Source organism: Lichenostomus cassidix, chromosome 8 (genome assembly GCF_008360975.1).
Source record: "Lichenostomus cassidix isolate B80296 chromosome 8, HeHo_3.0, whole genome shotgun sequence".
Taxonomy (NCBI): Eukaryota; Metazoa; Chordata; class Aves; order Passeriformes; family Meliphagidae; genus Lichenostomus; species Lichenostomus cassidix.
The window spans coordinates 2,427,126-2,443,869 of NC_139489.1; the positions used below are offsets into that span (position 1 = coordinate 2,427,126).

At 44.2% G+C, this 16,744-nt stretch overlaps 1 protein-coding gene across 1 annotated transcript in view; it reads right to left on the minus strand.

Moving 5' to 3' along the window:
• NFIA (nuclear factor I A) overlaps positions 1–16,744 on the minus strand; it is a 149,469-nt gene that overhangs the window by 61,269 nt on the left and 71,456 nt on the right. The window contains exon 7 of the mRNA XM_085067314.1: positions 960–1,046. Coding sequence (XP_084923440.1) covers positions 960–1,046 — 87 coding nt within the window. The remainder of the gene's footprint in view (positions 1–959; positions 1,047–16,744) is intronic.

Here is a 16,744-nt window from a genome sequence, read left to right on the forward strand (position 1 = left end):
AAAGGGGAAGCTTTCAGTTTGCTTAAGGGAAAACTTACGAGCAAATAGCAAAATTACCAAAATACCACATTGCAGAAAATGGGTGCATTTAGGTTCAATTAAGCTGTAAAAAGGAAAATGGCACTTTAGCTTACAAAAACCCAGGGACACAGGGAGCTATCAGATGCAACTTTACAAGATTGGTGTGCGTGAGGATGCTGCTTCACTGGACCAAGAAAGCTACAGTATGGGACAGGATTTTTCTTTTATCAGACACTTTTGCTAGATAGCTTTGTCCAACCTCAGAAACTGCTGCTCTGGCATTATGAAATAATCCTACATAACTCGATCTCATAAGTTTAGGAACACAGAGAAATAGCCATGCCAAATCAGATTACAGGGATCCACCTAGTCCAGAATCCTCTCCCTGACAGTGGGAACTAATGGACGCCTAGGAAAGAGTACAAGACCAGGGAAAGCATACAGTGATAATTCTCCAAAACACTCTCCCAATCATTTGTGATTCAAGGACTTTTAGGACAAAGTTGATATCATGGTATCGAAGGTGCTCGAATCCAAATGCACAGATTTACACCCCCCTCCCCTCCTCCCTTTTTTTTTTTTTTTTTATTTCTACCCCCATGAGATTTCTACCAGTCACACAGAAAAGGTTTCACAGTTTGGTGCTGGCAAGTCCAGCTTTCTTGCCACTAACTCAGAATGAGCTAACAGCTTTCAAGCCCAATGATGTTATGTGTATAAGAGCATCCAACACTTTTTCCTACATAAAAAAAGTGACATGTGTGCTGAGGTGCTCTAAGTGTAAATACTTTGGGAGATTTGATTTTTATCTTTTTTTTCCTTGTTTAAAAATTAAAAAAAAAAAGGCAAGAATCTGGCTGTAAATTGATATTAACATTTTTCAGTATATGTGTAAAACACATGTTTCAGAAGAATAGAAGAGAGAAACTGTCACTCACTGGGAAGCTTTAGAGCTATCTGGCTCCCTGGGAAACTGCATGCAACTATTCTGGTGTCCAAGGGTTTGACCAGTGAGTTTCCTCTTCCTGCAAAGAATGAATGCAGAAGTAATAGAAAGTCTGAGGGGGAGGATTTTAGCAAATGGCTAAAGATAATCCTATTCTGCCCACTCCAGCAGGTAGGAAGCAAGTGGTGGTGGTGGAAGAAAAAGGGTGGGAGAGGAGAAACACCTCAGTGTCCCTCCCAGCGGGTGGCACGGGGAAGGGCAGTGGGACAGACCCCGAGTGGAACCCCTTTGTGTGTGCAGCGATGCCCACAGGTGACCCCAGTGCCAGCCCTGCCACAGTGCCAGCACGTTCTGCTCTGATTCCTGGGCTCTGGCTGTGACTCCTTTCAGGATGGAGCACAGGACTGAAACTCTGCACTCTGGGCTTCGCTAATGCTGCCACCACTGACACAGAAATCCCATATTCCCAGACAGGAACGCTGCCTTCTTAAGCATCCTCTGCTTTTCAGGGGAGTTTTTAGAAAGTTTTAATATTCTAATCGAATTGGTGCCTACATATGAATTTTTTACTTCATTTATTAGAAGAATCAGTAAAAGCAGGGGTCTAAAAAAGCTTATCCTTACATTTTTGATGGCATATTGACTTTGTAAGAGTCTACAGGCAGGAGTGATATATCAGGGAGTCCCTATAACTTTACTTAAAGCAAAAATTAGAAAGTGATCGAAAAGTTTTATAGAGGAGAGCAGAAACATAATTTTAAGCCTCTTAAAATTGCCTGAACTGTGAAATCAAGTAATGAACACTAGAAAAGGATCTGTCAGCTGGAATCAAAGCTTAGACTAGTCAGCATTTTCTTCCTAAACCTTATTATGGCAAAGATTTTTCATCTCTGCGCTCTGTTCAGCCCAACAAATAAACCGACTTGACCTCCACCTGTTACCCGGTGAAGTTTGCTGTCATCTCTGACTAAACCCTTTTCTTTCCCTTCAAAGCCCTCGGCACCACTGAGAAGGTGGGAAGACACAGCTGTGCACTGACTCAAATTGATACCAGTTCATAACCAGACAGCGTTTCACAGTACAAATTACAAGCAACAGAGGAGAGGGAGGGAAAAAAAAAAAAAAAAGGAAAAAAAATGTAGTGCCAATGAATTCTGGAAGGGGGCAACATTTTTCATCCATTTAACAATGAGATTTTCATAAAAATAAGTTGTTTTTCTTTTTTTACTTTTTCTCCTTTTTTGTGTGTGATATTATGGACCAGCATTTGAGGCAAGAAACATTTTGCTTATGCCATAACAATGAACCTGTGCTAACACCACGGAGGAAGGGCTGAAGAGCATAATGGAAGCTATTTGTGTTGCTTTTATATTTCATAAGTTGAATGCATTAAACTGCTTCAAAGAGCTCCAATTGCACATAGGTTTCTAGACTTAGGAACGAGTCACAGCTGTATAATGCAACTCTGCTAAATAAAAAGAATTCAATATTATGGAACACAGAACAGCAAGAAATATGTCATGAGGAAACCCTTGTAGCTGTTGCAGTCATTTCTTCAAATATATCATCGTGGCAAAACCGTGTGAGAAGCCTTCTAATACAAAGACATATCAGAAAAAGCCATTTCATATAAAGTTGGACTTCTCTGGGTGATTAATGCTACGTTCAACAAAGGAGACAGTGTCTGTCTAATTACATTAAATACTTATCTTCTAGGGATTGGCAGGGTGTTTCTGCTCAATGTCACTTTTCATGACAATGTAATGATAGATCCGTTTACTTACCAGTGCCATTAGCAAAAATTGTACTGTTTTCTCAACTGCCCTCATATCATGAAAATATTTGATTAACATACTGCAGCTTATCTAATACTCTAAGCAACATATTCTGCATAGTTTTCTCTCTATTAAAAGAACAAGATTACAGCTTGTAAAATTTTTATTGCACTCACACAGAAATAAATGAATAACGTGTGATAATGGTTCAAGTAACTTACTAGTTCACACAACAGGTTTGTTTGATTTAATATATTAACTTGTATTTAAAATATTAAGATTTTTGGGGAAACAAGCAAATAAACAAAGTCAGTACTCTAAGGCACTACTTCCCATCCAGGCTTTAGTTATTATTTCCTTTTCATTTCAGCACATCTTTTGAAACTTTTAATACCTTAGGGGGGAAAAAAAAAAGCTCTCATTCCTTTGCTGAAAAATAGATATGGCCATCTCCCAAGTCTTTAAAATTCACCACATAGTGAACGGACTCTTCGGAGTCATGCTACTGTGCCAACATCCAGCAAACAATAACCCTCTGGAAGAATGTACCCAGCCAAGGCAGTTTATATAGTAACAGGATAATTTCATAGACTTATATTGAAGAGCAAGGCTGTGATGTAACATTCTAGCAGTATATATCAGCTACCTGATATTTACTAACAAGGTTAAACTCCTATCTGTTTGTCTCAGCACTCTTCATAATTCACTTTTTAATGGATGGACAGGAAAAGTCAGCAGTGTATGGCACAGATCATTTCTGAAATAGGACAAGACAGCTTATGGCAGTAGCTGCTCCAAAACACCCTTCCTGTTCCCACACAATCGCATCAAAACTATACTTTGCAACTGCAGTGCTTCAATTCTGCTCATAAATCCTTTGTGGGGTGGGTTTTTATTTCCAAATAACCAGCAAATTTGGAAAACAAAGGATCCTGAGGAGGACGTGTCGCCGTCAACTGGTGCTGCGCACAGAGCATCAGTTCTCAGCTCCTTGGGATCGAATTCCTGGGCAGGAGAGGCAATGGGGAGCTGCCTTCCTTCCTTCCTTCAGTGAGGAGTTAGGACATCAACCCCATTTTGTTCCAGCTCCTCACTCTGCCGCGAAATGGCAGCAAGGATGAACCAAAAACGACTGGCGCCAGGCAGAGATCGACACAGCGCTGCAGAATTAACCAAAACTGCCTTAAAATCCCTTGCAAGTGACTCTTGCAGCGGGAGGATGACACCACAGCCAACTGCCACATGCGACTCTCCAGATTAATAATGGATTTAGGATATTCATTCCCTGAGCTGCGAGGGTTCGGGGTGTGTCTGCAATTATCGAGATATAAGTCTGACACACATTATCCTTCTATCAATGTCATTTCCCTTAGTAGCCAACAGATTATCAGCAGCTTTGTGATATTCCAGGTGTCAAAGAAGAATTAAAACCACAACAATTGCACAAACAAAGGGGACAAAAGATGGGATACGTGTTTCTGAGCCCTGCATATCAATTTAATATGTGCAGCTGACAATGATGCAAATGTCCTCGGGAGAGAGGCAGCAAGATCCGTGCCCAAACATACACACACCACTGTCAGCAAGATGGCAGGGAACAGAAGCAGTAGGATTCCCAGCCCAGGACACATGCCTCAGCAGGCAGAGCAACCCAACGAAACAATCCTCTGGTTGGGGAGAATTTTGGAAGCACCTGATATGGAAAAGGGCCCTAAACAAGCCAGATGGTACTTTTAGCTGGCAGCAGAAAGTAGGAGACAGCCAAAAACATTACAGCATTTCCCCAAGAGGCCAGCAAATCGATTTTTAACCATTTTTTTTTAAAGTGACGCTATGAATATGAAAAATAATGTTTCGATGCCTTTTGAAATCGCTAATTTTATGGATAATACACTTAAGGAGGACACAACTGGAAGAGATGAGAAAGCAATGGATTTGGACTTTCCCAGGGCGGCTGTATATTTGACATCAAGTTTCTATTCAGTCACTGCCACTGTTTACTCAGAATTAAGTGTCAGTTTTTGTTCAGGGTTTTCCACATAACATTAAAGAGAAAAATCCAGCAAAAGTGGAGAAATAGCACTGTAAAATCACAACAGCACAACAGTTCACAGGGCATGGGAGAAATGTAGTTAGTAAGCCTGCTTTGTCCTCTTAAAACCTTTTCCCCCCAAATTATTGGGTTTCTAGATGCTCATTTTTTAACAGAGGACAAACAATCTCTTTGATACTTACAAGGTACCATTTGGTGGGGGATTTGCATAAGAAATACAGCTGTTGGGGGGAATCTTTTAAATTTTAAAACCTCCAAGAGGCCAGAATTTGCAATTCTGCCTGGATGATGGGTCTTTTCAGGGATGTTTCATGTTGGATGTTGACCCTTCCTTTTGACAGGCAGCAGCAGCTCCTTGCAGAGCACATCGAGGTGACTTGTGGCTGAGAGGTTTTCACTCCAGGGTGGAGAACAGAGCTGGGTTTTTGGGACTGAAAGGAGCCATGAGCCAAGTGGGAATGAGCATCACCCTTTGCCTCAAAGCTGCACCTCACACAGGATTGGCCACACTCTGAGGAAGAGTCAGGATGATGCTTTACTCCCATTTGCTGTTATTTTGGTTAAAAGTAAAGGCAAGCCCTAAGACAGGGTTAAATCTGGACTCCATCCAAAGTGCTTTCTCCTGTTCAGAGCAAGGTAGTGCATTAGTGTGCTGCATCATGGATAATACTCCTGGAGACAAACGTGGGCTGCTGCAATAAAACACTAAATGCGAAGAAAGATAATCTATAAATTCATATTTTTCAAATCTTGTTGATTGTAAATTTTTTTTTTTTTTTTTAATAGAAGTATTTCTGTCCTATAGGTGGAACCTAAGACTTTGCCTCCAGCCCTTGCTGATACAATACAATCCCATTTTTTCCAGAGTGCTGCTCTTGGGGCTGAGGAGTGCAGGTACCACCTCACTTGCCTGGCTTTTGGGGGTTCAAAGATCTGCACACAAATCCTATTGAGGCAAATGAAGACATGCACAGAACAGTAAAACAGCCTATAATCTTCCAGCTAATTTTAGCAAGAGGATCTCTTATGCTATGCTTTTTGGTGTGTATCACACTAAAAATAGCAGTGAGCATTGATGTGAGGGAAGAGCAGAAAGGATGATCTCAGTAGGGCTGTGCTGGAGTGGTGTGGACAAACAGAGCTGGAGGATGCTGTGGATCTCCTGCTCTTCCCTGAGCAAGATGGAACCAGAACAGAACTGTGCAGCCATGCTAGATGAAGACACTGCTGAAAGAACTCAAAAATCACCTCTTTAGGCTCTCTGGGGTGTCCCTGCATTCACAGTGTGAGCTCTGGGTGGAAGTCACAGAATCCCCAGTGTGGGTGGAGAGCACACAGACATTCCTGCAGGTCTAAGATGGCTCTGCAGCCACTCAGCCAAACTGTTACCTGAGCTAACAGGCTGCTAGATGGATTTCTGTGCTTCCCTCTGCTCGCTGACTGATGCGGTCAAAGAGTTGGGGCAGCACTTAACTTGAAGGGAAGTAAGGAGAGTAACTGGGGAATGATTTATTCACTACTTCTGGCAGTGAAAAAGAAAACCACTAAGAAGCATCCAGAAAAATGATCAGGCAACAGACAAAAGAAGTGGTTCTTCCCTATGCAGCACTGAGTAAAACTGGAACTTTCTGCCATGGGGTGTTGTGGAGGCCAAAATAAAGAATGGGTTAAAAGCACATCTCTGAAAGGAAAATTCATTGAAGGCAGTCAGACACAAAGACGTGAGCAGAACCTCTGGCTCGTGAAACCAAGCAGTTTGCTGCCAAAATCCATGAGGTTGTACTCTGAAAAGCATCACCGGATGCCTCTCCTGCTGTTGTTATCTTTCCTTAAGTGTCCACCATCAGCTCTTGTCAGGGACAGTGAACTGCTTGTCCAGGTGAGCCTTTGGTCTAGCTGAGAAGAGTCATTTGCTCCTCTCCATGGGGAGATGCCAGTTTTTGTAGGCTGGAATGTGCTGTACCTGGCAGTTGAGAAGCAGGGAAATTGCAGTAGGCATCCAGCACAATGAAATTAAGGAGAATTGCTCCTCACCTGGTGCAGAAGCAGGGGCACATCTAAAATGAGTGTGGCAGGAGGTGTGGGAAAGAGAATGGAAAAAAGATATGGTCTTCTTCCTGCCCCTGGTCCTGCACCATCTTCTGGAAGTGCCCAAGGCTAGGCTGGATGGGGCTTTTGGGAGAGTGGAAGGTGTCCCTGCACATGGCAGGGGGTGGAACAGGATGAGCTCAAAGGTCCCTTCCAACCCAAACCATTCCCTGATTCTCTAATCCTCCCTGTCTCCTAACACCTTTCCTTGCACCTTTTATCTCTGGGTGAAAATGTTTCCTTTAAAATAAAGCCTGTTTTCTCCTCTAAAGCCAAGATCAAACATGTGCAGAGAGTACAGTAGCTGCACTGTGTGCTGTGCACTGGAGTGATGGTTGTACTGGGAATGTTAATAAACAGTGCCCAGAGCAGAACTTCTGCATAAAAAAAGGGTGTATGTTACATCTCTCCCCCTCTCCCCTGTCTCATGCAATATTTACACAGCTGTGCTTTGTAAAAAGTGTAGGGGGGGTTTATTATTATTTTTTGGTAATTTATTTACCTAAGATAGCCCAGCATCTGTTTTGTGGTGAGCTTCTTTCACAAAGTTTCACAGTTGCCTTGACTTGATGCAAAAGGAGGTCACGCTCCTTACTCAGTGATCTTAAAACCATTTGTTTCAAACACTTAGCCATTCTATTTGGCTAATTTGTGTTCTGTTCTGTGTTTTTGGTTTGTCCTCTGCTTGGAGATGTGCATCCCTGGGGGAACTGATCTGGCTAGGTGAGTGTTTTAGTTCTCTGTTTTATAAAATGCAGAAGTGCACAGGAATTTGCAATAATATGCATCATTTACTGGCTCTCAATATGTACTGTATACGGGCTCTGAAGATTACTAATATTTTCCAGCTGCCTCCAAAAAAAAAAAAAGAGTTCAGTGGAGTCTTTGCAGTGGGTCCTTTCCCATGACTGCCTGCACAGGTGATGAAGACTTTCCTGTGTCCTGAAGAATTAATAAGCCTGAACATTTCTATACCAGCAGCATACCACGGGAGATAAAATATTGCTTCTGCTTCCCAAACACATTAGAAAAAGCAAGTCTGCTGATCTCAACTGCTAAGACAGCACATGAAAGGAATGTAGTCCATTTCCCAACCAAGATCTAATCTATAGGAGAGTGTATAGATCCAAGGCAACATCCTGAATTGGTCCCAGAAGCAAACAAGAAGACTAGTTCAATTTTTGGAAGGCAGGTACAGTACTTTTAATGTGTTTAATGCCATTTTGCAACTGAACAGTCCCATGCTGCACTATCAGATGATCTTCAAGGATATCTGGGTCAGAGGAGACCACAAAGGAGCTCACAGAGATTTAGGTTTGACAGAGCCCAGATCAGCAAGAAATGCACAGCTGTAGTCAACCAGAGGAGCTCCTGTCTTTCAGAGCTCACCTCTGGAGAGAAAGTGTCTGCTTTTGTGTTAGTGCCAAGGAAGGTGACAGTTTTCACTTGGGGTCAGAAGTGAAGCCCAATGCACATCACTGTCTTTGCTCTAATTTCCTTGTTGTGGGCTGCTGTGGGCAGAGGGTGAGGACTTCCCATCCCTGGGAGTGTCCCAGGCCAGGCTGGATGTGGCTCTGAGAACCTGGGATAGGGGAAGGTGTCCCTGTCTGTGGCAGGGGGTGGCACTGGATGGGCTTTAGGATCCTTTCCAGGCCAAAACGTGATTCTGTGGTTCTCTGGGTTCAAATTGTTGCATCCCAGGAATCCTGTTCTCATTGGGAAGCATCGCTCCAGCCTTTGTCAGGGAATAGTTTTCCATTTATGAAATCTTTCCTGTATGTCTGAAAAATTATGCAGGTGATGTGAATTGTGTGTGGGGACAGAAACACCTCAGGTGACCTTACATTTGTGACAGAGCACAGAAAATCTGCTTTTCACTCGGTCACTGAGGTCAGTGAAAGCAGCATGGAGGGGTGATGTTAGCACCAGGCCAGTCAAAAACAGCTCTAATTTGATAACTACAGGGAAATTCTCCCTGCATTTTCAACTCAGAGCTCCTACAGCTCCATCTCCATTTTTAACTGATGTATTTCCTGACATCTGGAACTAGATGCAAGAAACAAAGCCACAACACTGACCGACTGCCTGACTTCTCTGGGACTGAGCTGAAGGGATGTTTTCCTCAGGGGATTACAGCAAAGCTGAGGCATGTGCTTCAACACTTGCATGGGATTACTAATTTTATTAAAAATGGAAAGCACAGTTTAGGCTGAATCCCAAGGCCAAGTCTGTTGTGTTGTCCAGTGTCTGGAAAGAAAAATAAAAGGAGCCTCGGAGGGATGTAAAAACATCTAGAACTTTTCAATCTGAACTGACTTTTCAGCGAGCAGTTCTTCCCCCACCTCCAGCTCCCTTCCATGGTTTTGAGGCAGCACTGCCAGCAGCATGGCATGTTGTCACAGGTCTCATGCAACTACGTGAATTGCCAAAGACAAGCTGAGCTATTGATCCAGTGGTAATTTGCTGTCAAAATGACTCTGCCTGAGATGGCAAATGAGCAATGTTAATCATTTGACTTGACGAATGCCACTGCAAAAGACTGACAATGCTCACAGCACCACTGTGGACCTGCTGCATTTTTCCTGGCTCCATTAAGTTCCTGGTCTTCACTGGCCTTGACCAATTAGAGTTTAACTTACCCATTAAGGTGCAGTTCTGGGAAAGTTCTGTTTAAAATAAACAACAACTTATATTGGTGAGTAACTCATCAGCAATGCAGCAGCCTGATTCTGATTGCCTGGCAGAGAAACACACACATTTTGTGCAGTATCTGATAAAAGATCTATAATGTGCTAACACAAACCTATCATGTAGCACCTGTGACTAACAGATTGTGATATCAAAGTCTTGATGCCTAAGTGCTCCTGTAAATGCATTAAACTTTTAGCGGCAGGAACTGTAGACTGCCAGTGACAAGGAGCTGATATGGTATTTCAGTAAAAGTTGATAAGTGTTATTGCTCTTAGAAGAAAAGGAAAATCTTATGTTCTTGAAAACCACTGGGCAGCTTGTGTTTTGATGGGATACTGTAATGCAGAGAGCAGGGATATGGCAACACATGGACTCTATGAAAAAAAAGACATTTAAGAAAAGCTCTGTATCCTACAGCTGCTGGAGTTCCTTGAAGTGTGTTCCCATAATACATTTCACTTCAAGCATCTACCTGTTCACTTGGGAGTCAGCTTTTTGGGTGGCTGCAAGCACGTGGGGCCTTGTTTAATTCCATGTTAAGGAAAGAAGTTCCTCCTGAACATGAGGAAGAACTTTCCTGAGCAGTGGAACAGGTTGCCCAGAGAGGATGTGGTGTCTCCCTCACTGGAGATATTCAAAACCGTGCCATGTGCTCTGGGATGGCTCTGCCTGAGCAGGGAGGTTGGACCAGATGACCCCACCGTGGTCCCTTCCAGCCTGAACCATCCTGTGTGAAATGTTCCCACTGTCTTAAGGTATTAAGTTCAATGGAGGAAAAAATGGCACTGTTGCCTGCTGGGAGATGTGCTGAGGTGTGTAATGAAGCTGCTGCATGAGGCAGGTAGAGGCAGAACAGCTCTGGGACTGCCTGACCTCACACACTGAGAACTGCAGGGCAACTCAATGGCACAGCTGGGAAACACTGAGTAAATACAACTGGCAGGCATGCTGGATATAGACCTCCTCTGGTCTAAGGAAAAGGTATCTTACCTAGGCTTTGTATTTCTTTCTAGGCCTATGAGAATCCAAATATTTCAGCTCAAGGAAATTAATAAAGATCATGAAATTCCTGTGTCTAGTTCAGATCCAGTGAAAAACTGCCCACTGCAGCAAGTCACTGAAAAGTACTGCCAGAGAATTATTTGACATCGAGTACTCCAGGTCTGAAGCTGAATGTTTTCCCAGTGAAAAGGAATTATTTTTCTATTCCTTATTTTGTATAATACATGGTGCTCATATTTTTCATTGTATTTTCTGCAGCCAGTCCCTTGAATCATTGGCAGTAATGCAGCACAATCATTGAAAACTTCTCTGGGCTCTGAGTTAGTGCACAGCATCAAGTTCTTTGATGAGCCCACAGACCTTTTGCCTGAGGACAGATCAGACACACTCTGCATGGCTGATGCTGAAACACACCACACTTATTTCATCTTTCAGGCACTGCCAGGCAACAACTGTGCTTAGGGCATAAAGAACACGATCTAGGATCTCCCTCACACCACTTTCTCTCGAACTTCCAGGATATAATTCCAAACAGACTCTGAAAACAAACTCTTGTGGTCATCTGAACTATGCCTGAACGAGCTTTTCTGATGCATACGGCATAAATAAAAGCTTCTCAGTAAATATGGAGAAGTTTTCTTGCGTGCTGAGAAGAAAGCCCATGCCAGATTTAAGAAAAGCATTATTGAAACAAGAGTTTGAACCGGCTGCCTGCACGTGGTTGTTCCACAACCAGCCATGGGGAGAGGCATGGCACCATTAAGTTAGAGGTCACTGCCACTGCAAGGGAAATATTCCAAAATAAGATCTCAGCTCCTCCGTTGCACAGAAATTCCTCAGAAACTGTTTTCAGACAGTCCCATAGATGGTGGCATGGGAACAAGCAGCAGTAGCCTGGGTGGTTTAAGGAGCAATCATGAGGCTGATTTTAACAGCATTGTTATCACCAGAGATGTGTCCAGCAGCCTCACAGGGAGCTCTCGAGCTTCCTGCAGGTTCATATAAAATTACCAACCTCATAAGCCCCTGGGATTGTGGATGTGTCTGTCAGCCATACAGTGCAAGTGGTATTACTAATTCCTGAAGGTTTCTGCACTGAAAATCTCATTTGGTTCCCGGAGTTTTCAAGGAAGACACACAAAGGCCCAAGCACAGCTGGGATGGGATTGGAACATCCAGCGTGGAGCTGGGGCAAGGGGAAGACCAAGATGTGAGCAGCCCTGCCAGTCTTCCAGTGGAAGCAGGACCACAGAGCTCCAACCATTCTGCAAACCAAGTTGGTCAAGACCACAACCAAAGCAGAGCTGTCTGTGCCTTCAGATACCTCAAGAAGTGCAAGGAGTACAAACATGAACCTTTCCTGGGATTACTGTCCTCTGGAGACTAAACTGCCTTGTGGAAATACAAGTAGAAGATCTAAGAATACAAGTAGAAGATCTAAGTAAAGAAACCAGTAGGATACTCTGAATTTGCATCTTAAACGTTTCTTTGCATGCCACGCTGTAGAAACACAATGGAAGCAGACTTGGCAAACACCATCCATATGCTTCACAAAATGACTGACGGAGCACAATGTGAACATTACTCCTGGACTGGATCAAGAGAACGCATTAAAAAAATGCATAAGTGGAATACAGATATACATTAACTCAATCTGTGCTTATTATGGAATTAAAAAACGAATACCTGTAATTATGGCTTACCCCCATTACAAGCAGAGCTGCCACAGAACTGAACATGGGCCAGCTTTGTGCAGGAGTTCAAAGCCAGTGTGATGTTGCCTTATTTTCTTACTAACATCATCTTTATCCTCTCTTGCCCTTCTTCTCAGTTAACAAGAGTTATGTACTGAAAGTGCTGAGATAAAGTAATGGTAAGGAGGATACCGCAAAAGGTATTTGAAAAGCAGAAGTAATTTACTACATGTCTGCTTTGTTTTACTTCCTAAGCCTTCCTGTTGTGAAAGGGAATTCATCTTTTCTGGCAGACTCCAGCCTTTTTAGGTCGGAGAGCTCCCCAGGAGCTTTCGAGTGCAGGTAAATGGATGTGAGACTGAAGGAGGACAGCACAAGGAACATGGGATTAATGCTGGGCTCTGCTTTGGCTGTCACATCTGATGTGCAAGGAGAATGCTGCACCCTCGGTCACAGGAAGGATCTGGTGTGAAAAACACAAGGCTGAGCCCTTTGCTCATCTCTAAAAGTCTGAGATGCCACGAATGGGAAGCGGTGGGTGAAGCACTGAGGATCTACCCCCAGGTGGGTGAAGCACAGAGGATCCACACCCAGCAAAGTTTCCACTTTTCCACCACAGGGTGCTCAGCAGAGCAGGGAAAAGCTCCAAGGAAGGGCTGTGGATGGACAATAGGTGCAGCCTGGATGCTGCACACAGCAGGGACCCCAGGAGTAGGCACGGGGGAAGCATCCACCGCCTAATCTAAATAGCACACAGAGTGGTTTTGTCCTCTTCTGTTCTCCTGCCAGTTTGCACATATGTTCTGAGCATACAGCCTGCCCTCCAAAGACCACTTACAGGGGCAATCACAGGGAAGCAAAGCAGGAAGAAAGTATCCAAAAAGGGAATTTGTTCAAGAGAAAAAAATGGAGACAGATGTAGAGCGACTAGTCACGGCTGGCGGTAAATAACCCTCTGCCTGGAGTGCTCTCTTTCTCTAAGAGGAGTTCACATATTCCATCTCATATTTCCTTTCTAGGAAGTCAAATCTTTGTTTCCCTGCCATTTGTTCTTTTTTCCCTTCTGTATGGTCTAAAGCTGTCTTCTCATTTTCGCTTTCTCCTCTACGTTTTGCTCTCTTTCAAGTGCATTTCTCCCATCTCCCTCTCAGGCAGACCTAATTTCCCTGCACTCCCAGGCCACACCTTTCACCAGCAGTGCCTGTGCCACGAGCACACGTGTGCTTCACACCTGCTCCAGCGCTTGAGTCTCTCCTCTTTCTCATGTGCACACCTCAAAATTAAGCAGATGCAACACACAGAGACGGAATATTCATCCTCTCACTCCCATAAACCTGTCAAGGCACATAGGCCAAGAAGCTATCTCTGCATAAATCTAAATCTCCTGTGAGGAAGCAATCTACTCAAAGGCAATAAAGGCAAAGGATGTATTATTATCTTTGGTGTGGATCCTACTGGGCTGGGAGGTTGGCTGCTGGCTCCTCTCTGAACTTTCCTTCCCAGCCAGAGCAGCCATCCCACAGACAAGCCTAAGCTTCCTTTCCTTGGTCTGATTTCCTCCTCCTGTTGTTTGGCCAGTAACCCATAGGACAGGGTTTAATTATGGAGTTTGGAAACCTGGCTTACACTACCCTGCCAGCACAGGATAAAACTTCAGCCTGTCTTCTGAAACAGCATCATTCTGCACTGCTGATACCTGCGTTATCCCACACAGCACAAAATGAACTGCAGGGAAGAAATGCCAAGTCAAACAAAAAGATGGGTTTAGTCTTTAAACTTCTACTGCGAATTTCACCGAGAAGAAAACAAAACATTGAAGCTCGGAGATTATTGTATGCTAAAAACAGTGCCATCGTTTTGGTTGTAGATTAAATAAATGGCAAGGCCTTTTTCTGGGAATAAAGACATGAGAAAGGATGGATCTGAAACTGGCCCAGGTCCCAAAGCTCCCTCTCTGAGAGGAACAGCATGGAAAGCCCCTGGCTAAAACGGGATGTTAACGTCACTTGTACATCTTCAGATGGCCAACTGAAGATGCCCCACTGAAGACTCATAAAACATTTCACACTTCTGGAGCTGAAACCCCTGTGTCAAACAGCAAGGGCCCTGTGTTAGTGTGAGCCCCAGGTGTGATGTCTGTGCACAGAACACAGCAGGATGTGTCCCTTGGGGAGCACCCTGTGCCAGTGACACACCACTGCTGCCCTGCCAGGGAAGGACATTCAGGACTGTTTTGTCCTTCGCCACTGATGAGCTGTGGCTCTTCAGGTAATCCCTCTGTCAGCTGTGCTCTTGCAGTGACCCTGCTTCACAGAGAAGCTGAGGCAATGAATTCAGAGGACAGGCTGCTGGAAAGCCTCGGCAGAAGCACTGGGGTGGGGCTGCGTGGATACAGCACAAGGATGGCTTGGAAGTGCATCCCACGTGGGAAGGATAAAGCTCTTTTTCTTCACAGCTGTGACAGTGATAGATGGCTTGGTGAATCTGAGCTATATCTAGTTGGTACCTGGCTACAGTCCCTGATGCTGCAAGGTGATTTTCTGCCATTTTGCAGGCAAGACTAAGCAGAATCTGGGATTTTTCTGTAATAAGTGAGGAAGGTCATTAGGAAGGAAGAACCTCCTCTTGTCTGACTTGTTCCTTTCTGAGCACCTCAGGAAGTTTGACAAAGGCAGCTGTAGCTGTGCTTCCTCACAATGGGCACCCAGTGGTGCCAAGAGCAGCAGAGGTGCTTTGCAGGTGTAAGGCTCTGGGTTCTCCTCTTGCCCAGCCCAGCAGCTCAGTGCCACCATCAAGCCAGGACTTGGATGAGCCAGAGGTAATGACCACACGTGGGGAAAACCACCAGCAGCGACAGCAGAATTAACAGCCAACCTCTGGCTGCTGCACAAATGGAGAGCATTTGTCATTAACAACGAGCACCCCAAACTTTGGGGGGAGCTGTCCCCCAGCCTGACAGTGATGCAGAAGCAGTGACCCCATCAGCTTTCAGCCATCTGTGTCTGCAGAGCAGGTTGTGATCTCTCCCTTTCCGCGGGCGCTGAGCTTTTGTCCGCGTTTTTGCCGCTCCGCGAGCAGAGGTTTAGCACAAGGTGAAGCTCTGCCTTACATCATCTGCAGCCTGGAGCTGATGGAAAGAACAGCCCCTGGTGCCCGTGGAGCAAACACCAGAGCCCTGGGGACGGCGGTGGCACGGCAGTCACGGGGAGCCTGGCACTTGTCTGCCTGCAGGTCCACCCTCTCCTCCTGCCAAAGTGCCACATCTGCAGTCAATAAGGGCCCACAAGCTGGCTCCTCCTCATTAGAGGAGAGAGGGCAGCTGGCAGGGGATCCTCCAAGGGCTCCCAGGCACAGGAATCAGTCTCCTCCCAGTCTGGAATAGCCCAAATTTGGTGACTTTCTGGGCATGCTGTAAAGGACAGCTGTTTGACAGGGTCTCCAGAGAAAGCTGTGGGTATGTTTCCTACATGATGAAGGATATAGGTGGCTGGCCAAGTGCCCACAGAACTGATTTTAATGCTGTTCAGGTCGAATTTACTTTTCTGTGCTGTATAGTTCATTATACACAGTGCCCTGGACAAGCATGTGTTTTTTCCAAACAAACCAAAACCATACTATTTTAAATCCAGACAAACAAGAAAGACAAAAAGGTACGTATAGCAAAAGATCCTCTGCACTTTTAGAGGACTTCTCAAACCCTGGGAGGCACTGCTTGCCTTCCTCTAACAAATAAGACTTCTGTTATTTTTATTGGCAATAAATAAATACTTGATTATTTAGCTGTAAGCAACGCTGAGGCATTAACTTCACCTATGCACATAGCACTGACCCAGAAAAATATTTCCAATAGTATTAAGTACCCAGATGATCTCAGGATAAGTGATCAATGGACAGTTAAGTATGTAACATAACATAACCCAAAGAAATGATCAACAGGAAAGATCACACACAAAAATTAACTGAGAAGAGGCCAAAGAGCTGCTTCCTCAACATTCTGAAGTGTAACACCCAGTGATATCTATTTTGATATGAAGCCTCCAATCACACTTCACAGCATTACAGATTAATAAAACAACTCCTTCTGTAAGTCTCTTAAAAGTCATTACTAAGTGATCTCAAGTGTTGTATAATGCTTGAAAAGTCCTTCTACCTTATATAAGTTTAGGGATATTTATTTAAGCAGCAAAACTGATGGAGCACAGCCCAGACAGGTACTGCTTTTTGCTAGAAAAAGCTATCCCAGAACTGAATCCGGACAGTTTGACAGAAAAAGACGGCCTATCTCCTGCTGCATTATTTAAATACTTCAGATATTTGGCCAAAACACAGAAGTGACACACTAGAGAAACATTCACAGCTGCAGGAGCAATAAAACCACTGCCATATTTTCATGAGCCCGTTCCTCGGAAGTGACGAGACGTCTAGAACGGGTCACCTCTCTAGCACAGCAATTCTGATAACAAAACAGCAAGTG